Here is an 18,883-nt window from a genome sequence, read left to right as displayed (position 1 = left end):
CGATCTCCTGACCTCGTGATCCGCCTGCTTCGGCCTCCCAAAGTGCTGGGATTACAGGCGTGAGCCACCACACCCGGCCTATTAGCAGTTCTTTCGTGGACTTGAAAATAATATGCATAACTCACTATGAAACTTCCTTTTGTTTTCCTAAGCCTCCAGCAGATTTCTGGATTCCTCTGGTTATTTGTATCCAATCCACACTTCAGTTTTAGAGCAGGGCAGCTTGATGGGTAGCCTGACTTACTACAATGGATAATATTACTAGGCAGATAGTGTTGCTGAGCTCATGCCTGCTATGTTGCCAGTCCATTCACAAAATGCCACCACCATAGATAGGGTGGATTGTTTCCCACAGAGCCAGGCACACCTGCCCTACCCTATTTCAGAATGACCCAGTGTCAATTACACAGGCATTTGTTTTGTTTTAAAGAGACAGGGTCTTTCCCTGTTGCCCAGGCTGGAGTGAAGTGGTTCGTGATCGTAGCTCACCACAGCCTCAAACTCCTGGGCTCAATGATCCTCACACCACAGCCTCCTGAGTATTTGGGACTACAGGTGCATGCCACCATGCCCGGCTACATTTTTTTTACATTTTTTGTAAAGATGGCTTCTCACTATGTTGCCTAGGCTGGTCCCACTGATTATAGGTTCATTGATTCATATAATCAGTAAACTCCAGGTCTCTAGTGATCCTCCACCTCGGGTTCCCAAAGTGTTGGGATATTACAGGCATGAGCCACATGCCCAGCCCTACACAGACATTTCAGTAGTTCAATGACCTCTGAGCATTTTGCTGTCTTACCTCACCTAAAGGAGTTTGAATTTAAGTGGACACTTAGAGTGATCTAAGTTGTTGAGGGGAGAAAGGGCCTTGTTTTTCCCTATATGTGCCTTGCTTTTCCCTATGTGCCCCTTTTATACTGGACAGTTTTGACAGTCTACTTGAGGTATAAGAAGGAATTTGGAGGGAGTGTCCACTGTTCAGGGTATGAGTGAATATTTAGTAAATATTGTCTATTCTGCCTATTAATACAAATGTTGGCTTTGAATGTGTTGTTGGATGTGCCTTGATGTAACTTTTTTCTGTGTTAGCGCATCACTTACTAATTTTTGAGTAGACTTTTTGTTTGAGACAGAGTTTTGCTCTTGTTCCCCAGGCTGGAGTGCAATGGCACAATCTTGGCTCACTGCAACCTCCACTTCCCAGGTTCAAGTGATTCTCCAGCCTCAGCCTCCCAAGTAGCTGGAACTACAGGTGCCCGCCACCATGCCCAGCTAAATTTTTTGTATTTTTAGTGGAGGGGCGGTTTCACCATGTTGGTCAGGCTGGTCTCAAACTCCTGACCTCAGGTGATCCACCCGCCTCGCCCTCTCAAAGTGCTGAGATTACAGGCGTGAGCCACTATGACCGGCCTGAATAGACTGTTTTTAAAGCAGTTTTAGGTTCACATCAAAATTGAGTGTTTCCATGTATTTCCTCCCCAACCCGCCCCTGCCCCCCACAACCTCCCCCACCATCAACATCCCACACCAGTGTGGTACATTTGTTGAAATCAATGAACCTACATTGACACATCGTCCATAATGTAAGTCCATAGCTTACATTAGGGTTCGCTATCTGCGTTGTACACTCTGTAGGTTTTGGTAACTGTCCAATAGCATGTATCCACCATTATACAGAAGAGTTTCACTGCCGTGAAAATCTCCTGTGCTCTACCTATTCCTCCCTCCCTCCTTCCCCCAGAGCCCAAGGAACCACTGATCTTTTATTCTCTCCAGTTTTGTCTTTTCCAGAATGCCACATAGTGAAAATCATACTATGTGGCCTTTTCAGATTGGCTTCTTTCACTTGGTAATTTTTTTTTTTTTTTAGACAGGGTCTCACGCTGTCACCCAGGCTGGAGTGCAGTGGTGCGATCGTGGCTCACTGCAACCTCTGCCTCCTGGTTTAAAGCAATTCTCCCACCTCAACCTCCCAAGTAGCTGAGAGTACAGGTGGGTGCCACCATGCCTGGCTAATTTTTGTATTTTTAGTGGAAACAGGGTTTCACCATGCTGGTCACGCTGGTCTCAAACTCCTGTACTCAAGTGATCTCAGCCTCCCAAAGTCCTGGGATTACAGGCATGAGCCATCGCGCCCAGCCATTTAGTAATTTGTCTTTAAGATTCTTCCATGTCTTTTCATGGCTAGATAACTCATTTCTTTTTAGCACTGTATAATATCCCCTTGTCTGGATGTACCAAAATGTATCCATTCACCTACTGAAGGACATCTTGGTTGCTTCCAAGTTTTGCAATTATGAGTAAAGCTGCTATAAACCTCTGTGTTTAGGTTTTTGTGTGGGCATAAGTTTTCAAACACATTTAGCTAAATACCAAGGAGCACAATTGATCATATGATAAGAGTATGTTTAGTTTCATGAAAAACATCAAGCTGTCTTCCAAAGTGGCTGTATCATTTTGCATTCTCATCAGCAGTGAATTAGAGTTCCTATTGCTATACATCCTTATTGGGTTTTGTCAGTATTTTGGATTTTCACCATTCTCATAGGTGGATGAAAATATTTAATTTGCAATTCCGTAATGAAGTTGAGCATCTTTTCATATGCTTATTTGCCATTTGTGTATCTTCTTTGGTGAGGTGTCCAGATCTCTTCTCCATTTTCTAATTGGGTTGTTCATTTTCTTATTGTTGAGGGTTTTGTTTTGCTTTGCTTTGTTTGTTTTGGTTTTAAGAAACAGGGTCTTGCTCTGCCACCCAGGCTGGAGTGCAATGGTGCAATTACAGCTCACTGCAACCTCAATCCTCCCACCTCAGCTTCCCGAGTAGCTAGGACTAGGACTATAGGCACATACCACCATGCCAGGCTAATTTAAAAAAAAATTTTTTTTGTAGACATTGCTGTGTTACTCAGGCTGGTTTCAGACTCTCAGCCTCAAGCAGTTTTCCTGCCTCTGCCTCCCAAAGCGCTGGGATTATAGGTGTGAACCACCGTGCTTGCCCTTATTGTGGAGTTTTAAGAGTTCTTTGTATATTTTGGATAACAGTCCTTTATTAGATATGCCTCTTGGAAATATTTTCTCCCACTCTGTGGCTTTTACTATTGTTTTAAATAGCTATCTTATACATTATCTACAATAAAACATATTTACACTTTTCATAGTTTATATATTTCCAAATACCCTAGCCTTCATCCATAGATATACTCTTCAGTTATATGAGTGGGTGCTGTTATTAACAGCTCACCTCACTTGGAAGGCCAGGAGATACCCAGTCTGTCCCAGACAGCTCCATGGAAGTTACTACACTTTTTTTTTTTTTTTTTTTTTTTTGAGACGGAATCTCTGTCGCTTAGGCTGGAGTGCAGTGGCGTGATCTTGGCTCACTGCAACTTCCACCTCCCAGGTTCAAGCGATTCTCCTGCCTCAGCCTCCCAAGTAACTAGGGCTCCAGACACGTGCCGTCACGCCCGGCTAATTTTCTGTATTTTTGGTAGAGACGGGTTTTCACTGTGTTAGCCAAGATGGTCTCAATCTCCTGACCTCGTGATCTGCCCGCCTCGGCCTCCCAAAGTGCTGGGATTACAGGTGTGAGCCACTGCGCCCAGCCTACTACACATATTTTAAGTTACAATGCTTCCCACCAAAGAGAAAGATTTAGGTTCCAGGTAGGAAATATTTTTCTTCTTTTTAAATTTATTTTTTATTGTTTTGAGACGGAGTCTCACTCAGTTGCCCAGGCTGGAGTGCAGTGGCGCCATCTCAGCTCACTGCAACCTCCACCTCCCAGGTTCAAGCAATTCTACTGCCTCAGTCTCCCGAGTAGCTGGGATTACAGATGCAGACTTCATCCTATTAGTAGAGACCAGGGTTTCTCCCTGTTGGCTAGGCTGGTCTCAAACTCCTGGCCTCAAGTGATCCTCCCGCCTAGGCCTCCCACAGTGCTGGGATTACAGACGTGAGTCACCGCACCCGGCCTTATTTTATTATTATTATTTTGGAGACAGGTTCTCACTCGGGTACCCAGGCTGCAGTGCAATGGCTTGATCACAGCTCACTGCAGTCTCAACCTCCCTGCGCTCAGGTGATCCTCCCACCTCAACCTCCTGAGTAGCTGGAACTACAGGCATATGCCACTATGCCCAGCTAATTTTTGTATTTTTTTGGTAGAAATGCGGTTTCACCATGTTGCCCTGGGTGGCCTTGAACTCTTGAGCTCAAGCCATCTTCCCACCTCTGCCACCCAAAGTGCTGGGATTACAGGCCTGTACCACCACGCCCGGAAGTTACATTTTTAATTTTCTGTCAGACTGTTCATTATTGGTGTAAAGAAGCACAATTGGGTTTTTTGCATGTTGATCTTGTTCTCTGCAACTTTGCTGAATTTTCTCTAACAGTTTTTTTTTTTCTAATAGTTTTTTTTTTGGTAAATTCTTTGATATTTTCTATATATAAGATAATATAATCTGCAAGTAGGGATAGTTTTATTTCTTCTTTTCCAGTTTGGATGCCTTTTATTTCTTTTTCTTGCTTAGTTGTTCTGGCCAGAAATTCCAGTACAATGTTGAGTAGCAGTGGTAAAAGGCATCTTTGTCTTTTTCCTGACCTTAGTGGTTGTTCCTGACCTTCACTGTTGAGTTTTATGTTAGCTGTGGGTTTTTCTTAAATGTTCTTTATCATGCTGAGGATGCTGAGGAAGTTCCTTTCTATGTCTAGTTTTCTGAGTTTCTACTTTTCATGAAAAGGTGATGAATTCTGTCAAGTACCTTTCCTGCATCAATTGAGATAACGTGTTTTTTCCCTTCATTTTATTAATGTGGTATATTACATTGATTTATTTTTCTTTGTTTCTTTTTTTGAGATGGGGTCTTGCTCTGTCTCCCAGGCTGGAGTGCAGTGGCCGGCTCACTGCAGCCCCTGCCTTCTGGGTTCAAGCAATTCTTCTGCTTCAGCCTCCCGAGTAGCTGGGATTACAGGCGTGCACCACCACGCCCAGCTAATTTTTGTATTTTTAGTAGAGATGGGGCTTCACTGTGTTGGCCAGGCTGGTCTCGAACTCCTGGCCTCAGGTGATCCATCCACCTCAGCCTCCCAAAGTTCTGGGATTACAGGCGTGAGCCACCAGGCCCAGCCTACATTGATTTGTTTTTCTTATGTTGAACACCCTTACATTCCTTCAATAAATCTAACTTGGTCATAGTATTCTCCTTTTAATATGCCGTTGGATTCAGTTAGCTCGTATTTTGTTGAGGATTTTTGCATCAATATTCATAAGGGATGTTGTTCTGTAGTTTTCTTGTGGTCTTTTTGTCTGGCTGTGCCATCAGAATGATGCTGGTCTCATATAATCAATTAGAAACTGTTCCCTTTTCTATTTTTTCGAACGGTTTGAAAGGATTGATGTTACCTTCATTTTGGTGTTACCTTCATTTAGTGATCTGAGAAAAAGAAAGGACTGGTGTTAATTATTTAAATGTTTGCTAGCATTCACCCTGAAGCCTTCTGATCCTGGACTTCTGTCTGTTGAGAGGTTTTTTGTTTTTGTTGTTGTTTATTTGTTTTTTGAGATGGAGTCTTGCTCTGTCTCCCGAGGTGGAGTGCAGTGGCACGATCTTGGCTCACTGCAACCTACGCCTCCCGGGTTCAAGCGATTCTCCTGCCTCAGCCTCCCAAGTAACTGAGATTACAGGCATGCGCCACCACGTCCGGCAATTTTTTTTTAATTTTTAGTAGAAATGGGGTTTCCATGTTGGCCAGGCTGGTCTGGAACTTCTGAACTCAGGGGATTCACCCGCCTCAGCTTCCCAAATGCTGGGATTACAGGCGTGAGCCACCGCGTGCGGCCTTTTCTTTGAGACAGAGTCTCTCTCTGTCTCCCTGGCTGGAGTGCAGTGGCATAATCTAGGCTCACTGCAATCTCTGCCTCCCACGTTCAAGCGATTCTCCCACCTCAGCCTCCTGAGTAGCTGGGATTACAGGCGCGCGCCACCATGCTTGGCTAATTATTTTTGCATTTTAGTAGAGATGAGGTTTCACCATGTTGGCCAGGCTGGTCTCCAACTCTTGAACTCAGGCGATCCGCCCGCCTGGGCCTTCCAAAGTGCTGGGATTACAGGTGAGAGCCACCGCGCCTGGCCATGAATGCCATTTTTTGATAATGAATAATGAAAGTTATGCAGATCTTCTATATTCTTCTATCTAAATGTTGACACACCTTTATATCTAGAAACTTCGGATATAAAGCTCAGCCCGAGAGAACCCATCAAATGTTGGAGCTGCAAGGGGCTAGAAAGCATCACCAGACCTGGATTCGCGGGCGATGTTGGCTCAAGGTAGCACAGGACGTTGGCTCAGAGCTGGAAATTGAGGCCAGGTCTCCCGGCAGACCCACCCCACAGGACGACCAAGCAGGGCTTCACAGAGGAGTTGAGGTTTAGGTTTATATCTGTTGTTGAAAACCCGGTGAGCAAAAGACTGTGGAAAAAACACGGAAAAGACAGGCGAAGGTGTGAGCTGGCTAGTGACAGAGATGGGGGAACCCGTGGGGTCACTCCTTGACCCCACGCAGGACACTTAGACATCCACAGTGCCGGGGGAGAGGCCCCAGACGGGGCAGAAGACCCTTCCCCGGCCCTGGGGAACCCAAGATTTCCGAGAGTAAACGGACCTGTGCAAAAACCCACAAGGGAGACCAGTGGCCTGTGCCGGGCACTGCAAGGCCGCCCCGACCCCGACCTCACATGGGTCTCGGAGGCTTCAGGGACCCACCGGGCCGCGCGCCCCCCACCATCCCAGGTCTACCGCAGGGGAATCCTCCAGGCTTGCGAGCGCTTCCTAGGGCAGGAAAGCTTGTGCTGCAGCCCCGCCGCCCTCTCCTGGCGCTTAGCCCCCTCCCCGAGCCTTCGGGCCACGCAGCCAGGCCCGCGATCCCAGGGCGGCCCATGGGGGTCGGCGCCGCCGGATCCCGCGCCGCGCCGAAGCCTGCAGCGCCCCGCGGTCGTCGTCTCTTGCACTGGTCAGGATGAATAGAGCCTGACAAAACCTGAGTTAATTGGCCGAGCGAATGTCCTTCGCGTCAGGAGAACACGCCCGGAGAAGCCGAGGGAAATGTGGAGCAGGAGCAGCCAAAGTGGCCCATCGGCTCTCGAGCAGGGTTTGCGCGTCGCGGTCGCAAAGCTCCGTGAGTGCAGGCACCGCGGCACAAGCGCTGCCCCGGAGCTCCAGGAGGCGGCGGCGGGCTGGGCGTTCGCGATCCTGGAGAAACGACCGCGGGGCGTTGGGAGCATTTTGTTAAAAAGCCGGGAAGCTCAGGGCCGGTGTGGCCTTCCTTCTGGGCTGAGAACCCGAACTTTGGGCAGCTTCCTTTCCTTGCCTTTGGGAGTCCGTCTTCTTCAGCTCTGTGAGGCCCCGGCAGGTTCCTTTAGCGGGAGAAGTCAGTGGTCATGGCTGGATGAGATTGTGGTAAGTATTAGAGGGCTGTCAGCAACCCTTTATCACAGCGGAGCCTTCGATAGCTCAGTTGGTAGAGCGGAGGACTGTAGTGGATGGAACTGTGGTAATCCTTAGGTCGCTGGTTCGATTCCGGCTCGAAGGACTTCGTGTACCATTTTTAGCCTCAATTTAATTAAATTGTCTCAAAGGGAAAGGCTTAGAGGCCTCCTGTGACTTAGCATGAGTACTGCTCTTAGACCAAAGGACTCACAGTAGTATGTAGTATACGGTAACGCTCTTTGTGCGTTCAGTGTAAATGTGGTAACGTGTTTTAGAATAAGGTTTTCTGCTTAAGCACACAATTATATGCCTGACTTTTAGAATCTTGCATATGGATGATACTATGCTAAATAAATGTCCTGAACTGCGGTTGATCCGCTGGTCAGTGAACTGTGCAGTGAACCTGTAAGGCAAAGGGAAAGAAATCAGCAGCAGGCGGGGGATTAGCTCAAATGGTAGAGCGCTCGCTTAGCATGCGAGAGGTAGCGGGATCGATGCCCGCATCCTCCATTCCGCATTTTGCGTCCCTCACACTAGAGAACACAAAATGGAGGGATCCCCAGCGCAGTGGGCAAGGTGTTTCATTTTAGAGATACAAGACTGTTAAGCGATAAGGAGCTTCACACGATGTTTTTATTTCGCAGTTGAGTCCCAGTTTCTGCCACTTTATCTTTCCCGCCTCCTGGCAGGCAGGCCGTTAACCGTCTTCCGGGAAGACGCCGCTAGAATCCTCCGGCCGCGCCTGGCCGCCAGTCCCCAAACGACACTCGCTCAGGTACCCACTAACGTGCGAGGAACCCTGCGAGCTGACCAATGGTAGTGAGCTTTACTGGGCGGGTCGCCAGCTGCAGCCGCGGCCAATAGGCGAGAGACTTCTTGTTTCCTGGCAGAGCGGGGTCCCGGCACCGCGGCGCTCGGGTGTTTTTGGGGGCCCGGGTGGAGGGCCCGGGTGCCGGGGCCCGAGGTGCGGCCTCGCTAGCGGGAGAGGGAGCGGGATCACCGGCCCGGAGAGAGGTGAGGGGCTCTGCGCGGACTACGGGCCTCGCCAGCCCCGGCCCCGCCAGCCCCGGCCCCGCCCCCTTCTCTCAGCCCCTTCAGCCCAAGCCCTTCGAAGGCCACCCCGCCCCCGCCCCCCTCCCCCGCCCTGGCTTCCGCGGTGCCAACCCCGCGCAGCTCCGTGGCCTCACCTCTGACTCCTAGGCCCTCCCTGCCCAACCCCCTGCCGCGGGAGTCCGTCTCGACCCCTCCCATGCCTCCCAGTCCCACCCTGCCCAGGACAAGCCCGCTCGGTGTGAACGGTTCCCCGCGAGTCGAGGGTGGAGAAGCCAGCCTCCTGCCCCCGAGTGGTACTCTAGCAGCCCACCTCTTTTAGGGGTGCTCAGAACACCCATTACTCATCCACAACTACTAGGGTAGCTTTCGCAGGGTGCAGTGCTTACGGGGCGGAAGGGTTTGGAAACATCCCCATGCCCTGGCTGGAATGGAGCTCCTGTCGCTAGGTGAGCCCAGTAGCCTTTGGCTTGGCAGAGGCCACGCTGTTATAATTTTCCTCCATACTAGGCATAAGGTAGTAACAAAAAAGGAAGAACCAGCCCTTACAGGGCTCAGGGGAGCAACACGAGAATGTCCCCTCAGTACTTGAGGACAGAGGCTGGAGAGAGGACTACCCATTTACACTGAGAACCTCCGTTCCTCTCTCTGCTCTGTGCTGGAGAGTGCAGAGCCAGAGATCCAGAACGGCCCATCTCTAAAGGTGGCCATGTATGGTGGTGAGTGTATCTTGGCTAGGTTTGGGAAATCCGACCTCTCTGATTATATTCTCTAATCTTTGGGCTGCAAAGCAGCTGAGAGTTTAGTATTTTTCAACATAGTTAAGCCACTGTGTTTTATTTGGGAACAGCCAAGCTAAAGTAAAATGTGGTCCCTTTAGGTCATTTACAACCCTTAGTGTTGAAGTACAGAGTGTTGCTCTCTCTTGGCCTTTGCTGGAAGACCACTTCTGTGTTTTCTAAGATGGAGAGAGCCTTTTGTTTCATAGGGCACTCCCTAAGAATAGCTCTTATTTATCCAGAGATACCCAGAAAACTCTTCCCTTTCCTCTTTAACCTAACCCTGTTTTTCCCCAGCTCTCAGGGCCAGAGCGGGGCAAGAGGATGCTTTCCCAGCCCCACCATGGAGCTGCGCTGTGGGGGATTGCTGTTCAGTTCTCGCTTTGATTCAGGGAATCTAGCCCACGTGGAGAAGGTGGAATCTTTGTCCATTGATGGGGAAGGGGTAGGAGGTGGGGCGTCAGCCCTGACCAGTGGCATTGCCTCTTCCCCTGACTATGAATTCAATGTGTGGACCCGACCAGACTGTGCTGAAACGGAATTTGAGAATGGGAACAGGTATATGGAACGAAATGGAGGGTGGAAGAAGGCTCCAAACCCATGCTTCAGTTAGCCCTGTGCCTTACCTGTTCATAGCAGCATGCTACCTGTCCTCTTCTGACCCTCCTCCCTCCTTTCTGCTTGCCAAATAGCCCTGTCCCAGTTTGGCTGGCTCCAGCTCTCCCACAGATCCTATCTCCAACCCTTCCACATACCTCTCTCTTACTCTGGTCCTCAGGTCATGGTTCTACTTCAGCGTCCGGGGAGGAACACCAGGAAAACTCATCAAGATCAACATTATGAACATGAACAAGCAGAGCAAGCTGTATTCCCAGGGCATGGCCCCCTTTGTGCGCACACTGCCCACCCGGCCACGCTGGGAACGCATTCGAGACCGGCCCACCTTTGAGGTAAGTTCTCCATGAGGAGGAAAGAAAGAATTGGGTGCTAAAAGTAGACAGGAAAGTAAAGCGTTTTTGTCCTTGATACAAGTATGAGGCAGGTGGGACAACAGGTTTAAGTATCAGCTTTTTCTCCAGTGTTAGCTGGAGTCCAAGATGAGCCCCCGCCTCAGGAAGCCTAGAAGGAGCCCCTTTTCATATAGAAAGTGTCAGAGGGAGGGAAGTTGGTAAAGGTGATAAGGGTGTGAGGTCAGGTCCCGGTGGTCCCAGTAGGAGCTGAGTTCTGACAATGGCATGTTGCCCTCCCTCTTCCTCCTCTGCTCCTCAGATGACAGAGACACAGTTTGTGTTATCCTTTGTTCACCGTTTCCTGGAGGGCCGTGGGGCCACCACCTTCTTCGCCTTCTGCTACCCCTTCTCCTACAGTGACTGCCAGGATTTGCTAAACCAGCTAGACCAGCGCTTTCCGGAGAACCACCCTACCCATAGCAGGTGCCAGCCCCATTCTTACTCCTGCCACACAGTCCTGGATCAGACAGCACCTCCACTACATCTGGAATTTTGCCCTTAGAGCTCTGAACCAAACTTTCATCAGTCTTTTTTTGTATAGAATGTACAGACAGGACTTCGGGTACCTTTGAAAACTATGTTTCTGTATGACCCTGATCTCAGCATATCAACACCTGCCCTCCACTCTTTTACCTGCCCAGTTCAGACCTCTTACTAGCCCAGCTCCCATCAGTTATCCAGAGTTTAGCCAGCACTATGTGACTCAGTACACCTTTTTTATCTGCCCCCACGGAGAACAACTCCAACTACATAAAGTATTCTAGGAAGGCACAAACTGGGGAAAAACAAGTTCACCCTGTCCTGTACTCTTCATTCTGGCAATGTAAGCCCACTCAAATCCTTAGCCTCATTTAACATTGTGAGGGACTATAAGGCCCCAAAAGTTAGGTGAAGGACCAGATTTTGCAAATCCTGGGCTGGTGACAAGGCCTACCTCTTACTAGGACTTTAGGGACTTCTCCTGGCTTAATTATTTTTTCCATGTAGCCCCCTGGATACCATCTATTACCATCGGGAGCTCCTTTGCTATTCTCTGGATGGACTTCGTGTAGATCTGCTGACGATCACTTCCTGCCATGGCCTTCGAGAAGATCGAGAGCCCCGTCTAGAGCAGCTATTTCCTGATACCAGCACCCCTCGACCATTCCGTTTCGCAGGCAAGAGAGTGAGTGGAAATAGCATAAAGGTAGTTCTTTGGCCTTTGTCTAGCATCAGGTACTGTTGATAGCTAAAGACTATGTTATCTCTAGGCATCTTGGACACGGCCTCTGCCGGCAACTTGTGGCAAGGGTGATGGCCCCAGCTCCACTTGCAGACTCAGCCAACTGGAAATCCAGCAGCTATTCCTGCCTCATCCATGACAACCCCCATATACTGTCCAAGTAGAACTATAATGTAACTGACTTAATGTCTGCTCTCCTCTCTACCTCAGATATTCTTCTTAAGCAGTAGAGTACACCCAGGGGAGACTCCATCTAGCTTTGTCTTCAATGGCTTTCTGGACTTCATCCTCCGACCTGATGATCCCCGGGCCCAAACCCTACGTCGCCTCTTCGTCTTTAAGCTGATTCCCATGTTGAACCCTGATGGTGTGGTTCGGGGACACTACCGGTAAGTGGCTTCCCCAGCCTGTCTGGACTGTTCCCATTCCCCCTCATGCCCTGCATCTCAGTGAAATTCTGTCAGCCTTCTGGCTTCTGTGTTCCCAGTCCTCTTGCATCCTAATAAAGGCAAGCCCATCTCATCTTCCTGAGAAAGCATGAGATCAATCTAGTGGCACTCCCAGAAAGGAACCAAACCAGGATGACTGCAGGCCCATCTGGGTGGAGGCAGCTACCCTGAGGAAGCTCCTTAGGGTTCTATGGGGTAAGGGTGACAGCAGATCAAAGAGAGGCCCTGTCTTCAATTCTTTCTTTCCTAACGCAGCTTCAGTCTCACATTTGATAAGTCAGTCTCCTGTGGTCTCCTTCTCATCTACACTAGTGTCTCCTTCACTGGCCCAGTCCTCTAGAACCTGCTTCAGTCCTTGTTTTCCTACAGCACAGACTCACGTGGAGTGAATCTGAACCGTCAGTACCTGAAGCCTGATGCTGTCCTGCACCCAGCCATCTATGGGGCCAAAGCTGTGCTTCTCTACCACCATGTGCACTCTCGTCTGAACTCCCAGAGTTCCTCTGAGCACCAGCCCAGTCCCTGTCTCCCTCCTGATGCTCCTGTTTCTGACCTGGAGAAAGCCAACAATCTCCAAAATGAAGCTCAGTGTGGGCACTCAGCTGACATGGATAACGCTGAAGCCTGGAAACAAACAGAGCCAGCAGAACAGAAGCTCAACAGTGTGTGGATTGTGCCACAACAGTCTGCAGCGCTTGAAGAGCCAGCCCCTGACACCATCCCCCCCAAAGAGAGTGGCGTTGCTTACTATGTGGACCTGCATGGACATGCTTCCAAAAGGGGCTGCTTCATGTACGGAAACAGCTTTAGTGATGAGAGCACCCAGGTGGGAGTCCTAAGAATGTCATGTGAGTGTGCGAAATGTTGCAGGTTAGGAGATGGGGTTGGGCCATGAACAGAGGGAAGATAGCCTTAGGTAGCCTTCTGGCAGGAAGGCCTGTGTAGACTACCTCTGAAAAAGCTTTGAAGGGCCAAGAAGAGATGGCACAGAGGGCTTATGTCTCAATTGTTACATCATGAACTTTTTTTAAGGGTCAAGCTAACTGCATTATAGTCTTCGCTAGAGTCTGGGAATCCAGAGAAGGAAGATTTTGCATGGTTGGAGGAAAGAAGCTAAAAGCTTTAAAAAAAAAGAATTGCTTCCCAACACTTAGAAGTAATGTCAAACTGAGAATTCAAGCAGCACTGATTACTGTTAATGGTTGTGATGGTATCTGCTGTGTATTAAGTCACACGGTCGCATACTTGCCATCTCTTCCTTGCCCCTTGTCCCTTCTGTCTCTCCTTCTGAGTTGACTTTTCTTCCCCAAACAGGTGGAAAACATGCTGTATCCAAAGCTCATCTCCTTGAACTCAGCCCACTTCGACTTCCAGGGCTGCAATTTCTCAGAGAAGAATATGTATGCCCGAGACCGTAGAGATGGCCAGTCTAAAGAGGGAAGCGGCCGTGTTGCAATCTACAAAGCCTCAGGGATAATCCACAGGTTGGGTGGAAGCTGAGATATAGTTGATGAAATAGCTTCCCTAAAGAAAACAGCTTAGCCGGGTGTGGTGGCGCATGCCTGTAATCCCAGCTACTCAGGAGGCTGAGGCAGGAGAATTGCTTGAACCTGGGAGGCAGAGGTTGTGGCGAGCCGAGATCACACCATTGCACTCCAGCCTGGGCAACAAGAGCGAAACTCCGTCTCAAAAAAAAAAAAAGAAAACAACACCCGGTTCAGGGTGTTTGAGAGGGAGGGGACCACCTGAGTCTTCTTAAAAGAGAACCTCACAATTAGCATTATTGTCTTTAGTCTAGGACTCTATTTTTGGGGGACTCCCTGGGTATATGATACAGTACCAGGGTCAGCTGCTAGTTGCTATGGATTATTGGCACTTTCATTTGTGTTCACTTTTTTCCAAGTGATTGCCTCCTTAGATCACATAAACTGTTCTCTGTGGTTCTGTCCTGGTATCTGTTCAGGCGGGACACTGATAAAGGTCTTTATGTCTTAGCTACACACTTGAATGCAACTACAACACTGGACGCTCAGTAAACAGCATCCCTGCTGCCTGCCATGACAATGGGCGTGCCAGCCCCCCTCCCCCGCCGGCTTTCCCCTCCAGATACACTGTGGAACTATTTGAGCAGGTATGAATACATGGTGTAAGTGGGAAAAGGGAGAAACCTTATAGCCTGGAAAGGCCTTCACTCCTAATGCCTGACTCTAAGGTCCTCTGAAGAGATATTCATCACTATGGCCCTCTCACCACTATGGTTATTTTCCTCAGTTAACAGGAGGATAACTGTGACTATAATAGTATTGAAAGGATGAACAGGCACTATATCTGACCCCACATCACAGAGAATCCCCTAGCACCTCTGAGTCAGATTCTTTGCCTCTGGGCTTGTCTTTCTCATTCTATTGGGTTTATTAGTTCCTGGGCTCAAAAGCACCCTGACTGCAGTGGTCTTGATGACTCCCATTATCCTAATAGAACTGGCCGGTTGCAGTGGCTCATGGCTGTAATCTCAGCACTTTGGGAGGCTGAGGCAGGCAGATCACCACCTGAGGTCAGGAGTTCGAGACCAGCCTAGCCAATATGGTGAAACCCCATCTCTATTAAAAATACAAAAATTAACTGGGCATGGTGGCACATGCCTATAGTCCCAGCTGCTCGGGAGGCTGAGGCAGGAGAATCACTTGAACCCGGGAGGCAGAGATTGCAGTGAGCTGAGATTGCACGCCACTGTACTACAGCCTGGGCGACAGAGCAAGAATCCGTCTCAAAAAAAAAAAAATAGAGCAGAAAGAGCTGCAGGTTACAGAAGGGATTCAAACCCCTTTCCTGCTAGGAGAATTCCTTCATGGTGCCAGCCAGAAAGAAAGGACACACCCTGCCCCTCATAATGGAAGAGGGCCCCCAAATTGGTGGTAGTTTAGGGAACAGCTCCAAATCCATTTGTAATAAACAGCCTGGGCACAAAGGTTAGGGCATCCAATGAGCAAATTATAGGTCTGGCCCCTCCTTCCCTTCCACTGTGCTGTGTACCCACCCCAAGGTAGCAGCCTGGATGGGAGGACCAGCATGCTGAGCCAAACTGGACTACCCCACAGGTGGGACGAGCTATGGCCATCGCAGCTCTGGACATGGCGGAATGTAATCCGTGGCCCCGAATTGTACTGTCAGAGCACAGCAGCCTTACTAATCTTCGGGCCTGGATGCTGAAACATGTACGCAACAGCCGAGGCCTAAGCAGCACTCTGAATGTGGGTGTCAGCAAGAAGAGGGGCCCTCGAACTCCACCCAAAAGTCACAAGTAAGGCCAGCAAAATAGGAGGGAGAAAGGGTAGGACAGTGGGACAGGGCTTTAGAGCTAGGAGTTCCAAGGGATTTATATTCCTTTTCCATCCTCCTTAAAGTGCCAAATGGCAAATATTTTCAGGGTAAATTAAAATTAGTAAGATTAGTTTATTTTTTGAAAATGGGATCCTCTTCCCTTTTACTCTGAGCTACATACATCTAAGAGATCTGAGTATCAGGCTAGGGATTCACTGCTGCAGAGCCCTGCACAAAATCAAATATAATTGCAGTGGGGCAGGCCTCAGCTTCCAACGGTTGTGAATGACTGACTGAAGGGAGTTCAAGGGTCAGTGCCAAGGCAGTAGGGGGAAAATTCATTGGGAGATAAAGCTGCTCAGGGATGGCTGTTATGACATTTTGAGATTAGCTGGTATTCCCCAGATAGATACTTCATCCACGGACATGAATTCCCCACTTTTCCCTTGGAATGGGTCCCTGTACCTTTTTACCCCAGAGGTGAAGCTTTACTGAGCAGCAGATCCTAGGGAAAGCCTTAGGACACAACCTTCCTGGCCCAGGTTTAACTGGCATCTGCTTCTTTGCAGTGGGTTGCCTGTTTCCTGCTCCGAAAACACCTTGAGCCGGGCACGAAGTTTTAGCACTGGCACAAGTGCTGGTGGTAGCAGCAGCAGCCAACAAAATTCTCCACAGATGAAGAATTCCCCCAGCTTTCCTTTTCATGGCAGTCGGCCTGCAGGGCTGCCAGGCCTGGGCTCTAGTACCCAAAAGGTCACCCACCGGGTGCTGGGCCCCGTCAGAGGTAAGCCAGTCTGGGAGCCCCTGCAACATGTGTTTGGTTGTCTGGGACACTGCTGGGGGAAGTAAGAGCTTGAAGATATACTCTTGGCCCAGGACCAAGGGGTGAATCAATAAAATTAGTTTGTAGCAGAACCTGTGGCCTCTCCTACGACCTTGGTGTTCCCTGCGGCATGATTCCACAGTGGTATTGTGTGTGGCCAGAGGGGGAAGTCTGGGTATCTGGGCTTCAGTGCATGCTAGGAGCCAGGGAAGTTTCCAAGGATGAAACACTAGCTGAAGCAGTGCCAAACAGGACATGGAGCCTCCACGTCAAGGATAATGTCAGTCTGTCTTCATGGGGGCAGTTAAGGGAATGTCCTGAGAATCCAAATTGCAGCACTACAGAATGATGGGGAATCTTATCTGTGGTCTTTATGGGCTAAAATTGTTCCTGGCTTCAGAGCTCACTAAGAAAGTGGTATCAGGCCGGGCACAGTAGCGGCTCACGCTTGTAATCCTAGCACTATGGGAGGCTGAGGCAGTCAGATCACTTGAGGCCAGGAGTTCAAGAACAGCCTGGCCGACATGGTGAAACCTCGTCTCTATTAAAAATACAAAAATTAGCCAGGCATGGTGGTGCACACCTGTAATCCCAGTTACTCAGGTAACTGAGGCAGAAGAATTGCTTGAACCCAGGAGGTGGAGGCTGCAGTGAGCCAAGATCGTACCACTGCACTCCAGCCTGGGCAACAGAGCAAGACTCTGCCTCAAATAAAGAAAAGAAAGTGATATCAGAAGGATTCTAACTCTTCCAAAGAAAAATGGAACAACTGCAGACAATTTCTTTTCTAGGTATAAAATGCAGCAGTCTAGCTCTTTCCAGCAGTGAGCACAGTTGCTTAACTGTCCATTAGTACCCCCCTGGGTTTTGCCTAATGAAACCCTGCCTGATAAGATTCTGGGTCAAAATTATATACTAGAAACAGATGGGCCTTTAGGGAAAAAGAGGAAATTAACGGGAGTAACCTGGATTGCAAAGGGGAAGAGATTGTTGTAGTGCCACTTCTGGAAATATGCTAAACCACAAATCAATATTGTACTGGCCTCTGCACTACAGAAATCTTGCCCAGAGTATGGAGGCTTGTCAGCTGGGGCTAAGTCTTGCAGCATATTCATCCTTGTTAGCTTTTCCCAGCTTGCACCCTAGCTATTGGTACAGACCAGACATGTGCTGTGTCAGTGGCTGTGTAAATCTGACTGCTAGTGAGAGAAGCCATGGAGGAGAGGGCGATGGTCCTTACCAGCTGTGACCATTGAAATATTCTATCCCTGACAGGCAACTTGATTATCTGCTTGTATTCCAAGCCCCATTGTTTGAGAGTCTATCTTCATTAGGAAAGGACACTTGTGCACTGTGTTTGAAAAATAAAGTAATAATAATGCCTTATATTTACACAGCATTTAACAGTGAACAAGATAATATCACATATATAAATTTCACTTAATCCTCACAAGGACCCTATGGGATGGATGGTGTTTCCATTTTTCCAACAAGGAAGCTTAGGCTATTTAAGAATGGTTTCTCCAAGATTGCACAGCTATTCCAACTTATATCTTCTCATGCTCCAGTATGCCTAGTTTCCCATGGTAAATCTACATAAAGTTCTTCTTCTATTTCTTTTCCTTTCTTTTTTTGAGACGGAGTTTCGCCCTTTCACCAAGGTTGGAGTGAAGTGGTGCAATCTCAGCTCACTGCAACCTTCTACCCACTGGGTTCAAGCGATTCTTCTGCCTCAGCCTCCTGAGTAGCTGGGATTACAGGCGCCCGCCACCACACCCAGCTAATTTTTGTATTTTTAGTAGAGATGGGGTTTCGCCACGTTGGCCAGGCTGGTCCTGAACTCTTTACCTCAAGTGATCCACCAACCTCAGCCTTCCAAAGTGCTAGGATTACAGGCATGAGCCACTGTACCCAACCTCTTTCTTTTTTGGTCAGCCTCTTCTAGCTCTTAACTCATAGTTCCTGGGAATACCTTCATCAGCATCCTAAGTTCTTCTTTCCTCACTACAAAGGGAAATAGTAAAGAGCCTTTTTTAGGTTGTCACTGGAATATTCTAGGCCCCTCTTTTTATTTGAGACAGTTTCGCTCTGTTACCCAGGCTGGAGTGCAGTGGTGCAATCTCGGCTCACTGCAACCTCTGCCTCCTGGGTTCAAGCGATTCTCCTGCCTCAGCCTCCCAGGTAGCTGGGATTACAGGTACCCACCACCATGCCCAACTAATTTTTTGTATTTTTAGTACAGATGGGGATTCACTATGTTTGCCAGGCTGGTCTCGAACACCTGACCTGAGGCGATCCACCGCCTCAGCCTCCCAAAGTGCTGGGACTACAGGCATGAACCACTGTGCCCGTCTAGGCTTTTTTTCTTTTGAGATGGAGTTTCGCTCTTGTTACCCAGGCTGGAGTGCAATGGCGCGATCTCGGCTCACCACAACCTCCGCCTCCCAGGTTCAAGTGATTCTCCTGCCTCAGCCTCCTGAGTAGCTGGGATTACAGGGATGCGCCTTGACGCCTGGCTAATTTTTTTTTTTGTATTTTTAGTAGAGACAGGTTTCTCCATGTTGGTCAGGCTGGTCTCAAACTCCTGACCTCAGGCGATCCACCCGCCTCAGCCTCCCAAAGTGCTGGGATTACAGGCGTGAGCCACTGCGCCTGGCTAGGCACTTTTTAATCACTATTTTATTGACATCCTCCCTGCCCCGCTTCCAATGCACAACACTGCATTGAGCTCCTTGAGG

At 48.9% G+C, this 18,883-nt stretch overlaps 1 protein-coding gene, 1 long non-coding RNA gene and 2 other non-coding genes across 11 annotated transcripts in view; 3 read left to right on the top strand and 1 right to left on the bottom strand.

Moving 5' to 3' along the window:
• Positions 1-4,806: 4,806 nt before the first annotated feature.
• On the bottom strand, positions 4,807-6,474 carry LOC135966857 (uncharacterized). The gene is made up of 2 exons (XR_010580529.2): positions 6,305-6,474; positions 4,807-5,438 (listed from the first exon to the last, which is right to left on the bottom strand). It is a non-coding gene; the product is annotated as an uncharacterized lncRNA (long non-coding RNA).
• Positions 6,475-7,504: 1,030 nt separating this feature from the next.
• Positions 7,505-7,594, top strand: TRNAY-GUA (transfer RNA tyrosine (anticodon GUA)). Its single transcript is given in 2 exon segments — positions 7,505-7,541; positions 7,559-7,594. It is a non-coding gene; the product is annotated as a tRNA-Tyr (tRNA).
• A 334-nt stretch (positions 7,595-7,928) lies between these two features.
• On the top strand, positions 7,929-8,001 carry TRNAA-AGC (transfer RNA alanine (anticodon AGC)). Its single transcript has one exon. It is a non-coding gene; the product is annotated as a tRNA-Ala (tRNA).
• Positions 8,002-8,379: 378 nt separating this feature from the next.
• The window catches only part of AGBL5 (AGBL carboxypeptidase 5), an 18,286-nt gene continuing 7,782 nt past the window's right edge, over positions 8,380-18,883 (top strand). For 4 of the 8 annotated variants that reach the window (XR_283479.4, XR_006691749.2, XM_005576327.4 and 1 more), the window contains exons 1-11: positions 8,380-8,505; positions 9,618-9,878; positions 10,099-10,270; positions 10,590-10,753; positions 11,318-11,495; positions 11,763-11,941; positions 12,371-12,827; positions 13,316-13,485; positions 13,997-14,132; positions 15,100-15,302; positions 15,892-16,106. Coding sequence is in view for 4 of the 8 variants with exons in the window: in XM_005576327.4 (XP_005576384.3) it covers positions 9,664-9,878; positions 10,099-10,270; positions 10,590-10,753; positions 11,318-11,495; positions 11,763-11,941; positions 12,371-12,827; positions 13,316-13,485; positions 13,997-14,132; positions 15,100-15,302; positions 15,892-16,106 (2,089 nt within the window). In the remaining 4 variants the exon portion in view is untranslated. Of the gene's footprint in view, positions 8,991-9,617; positions 9,879-10,098; positions 10,271-10,589; positions 10,754-11,317; positions 11,496-11,762; positions 11,942-12,370; positions 12,828-13,315; positions 13,486-13,996; positions 14,133-15,099; positions 15,303-15,891; positions 16,238-18,883 lie in introns of those variants that run through there. The other 4 variants (XR_012422556.1, XM_005576329.5, XR_012422557.1 and 1 more) reach the window with 3 other exon arrangements.

The sequence above is a fragment of the Macaca fascicularis genome, chromosome 13 (assembly GCF_037993035.2).
Source record: "Macaca fascicularis isolate 582-1 chromosome 13, T2T-MFA8v1.1".
Classification (NCBI taxonomy): domain Eukaryota; kingdom Metazoa; phylum Chordata; class Mammalia; order Primates; family Cercopithecidae; genus Macaca; species Macaca fascicularis.
Note: the sequence above shows the minus strand (reverse complement) of the source record. Positions and strands in the feature narration are given on the sequence as shown.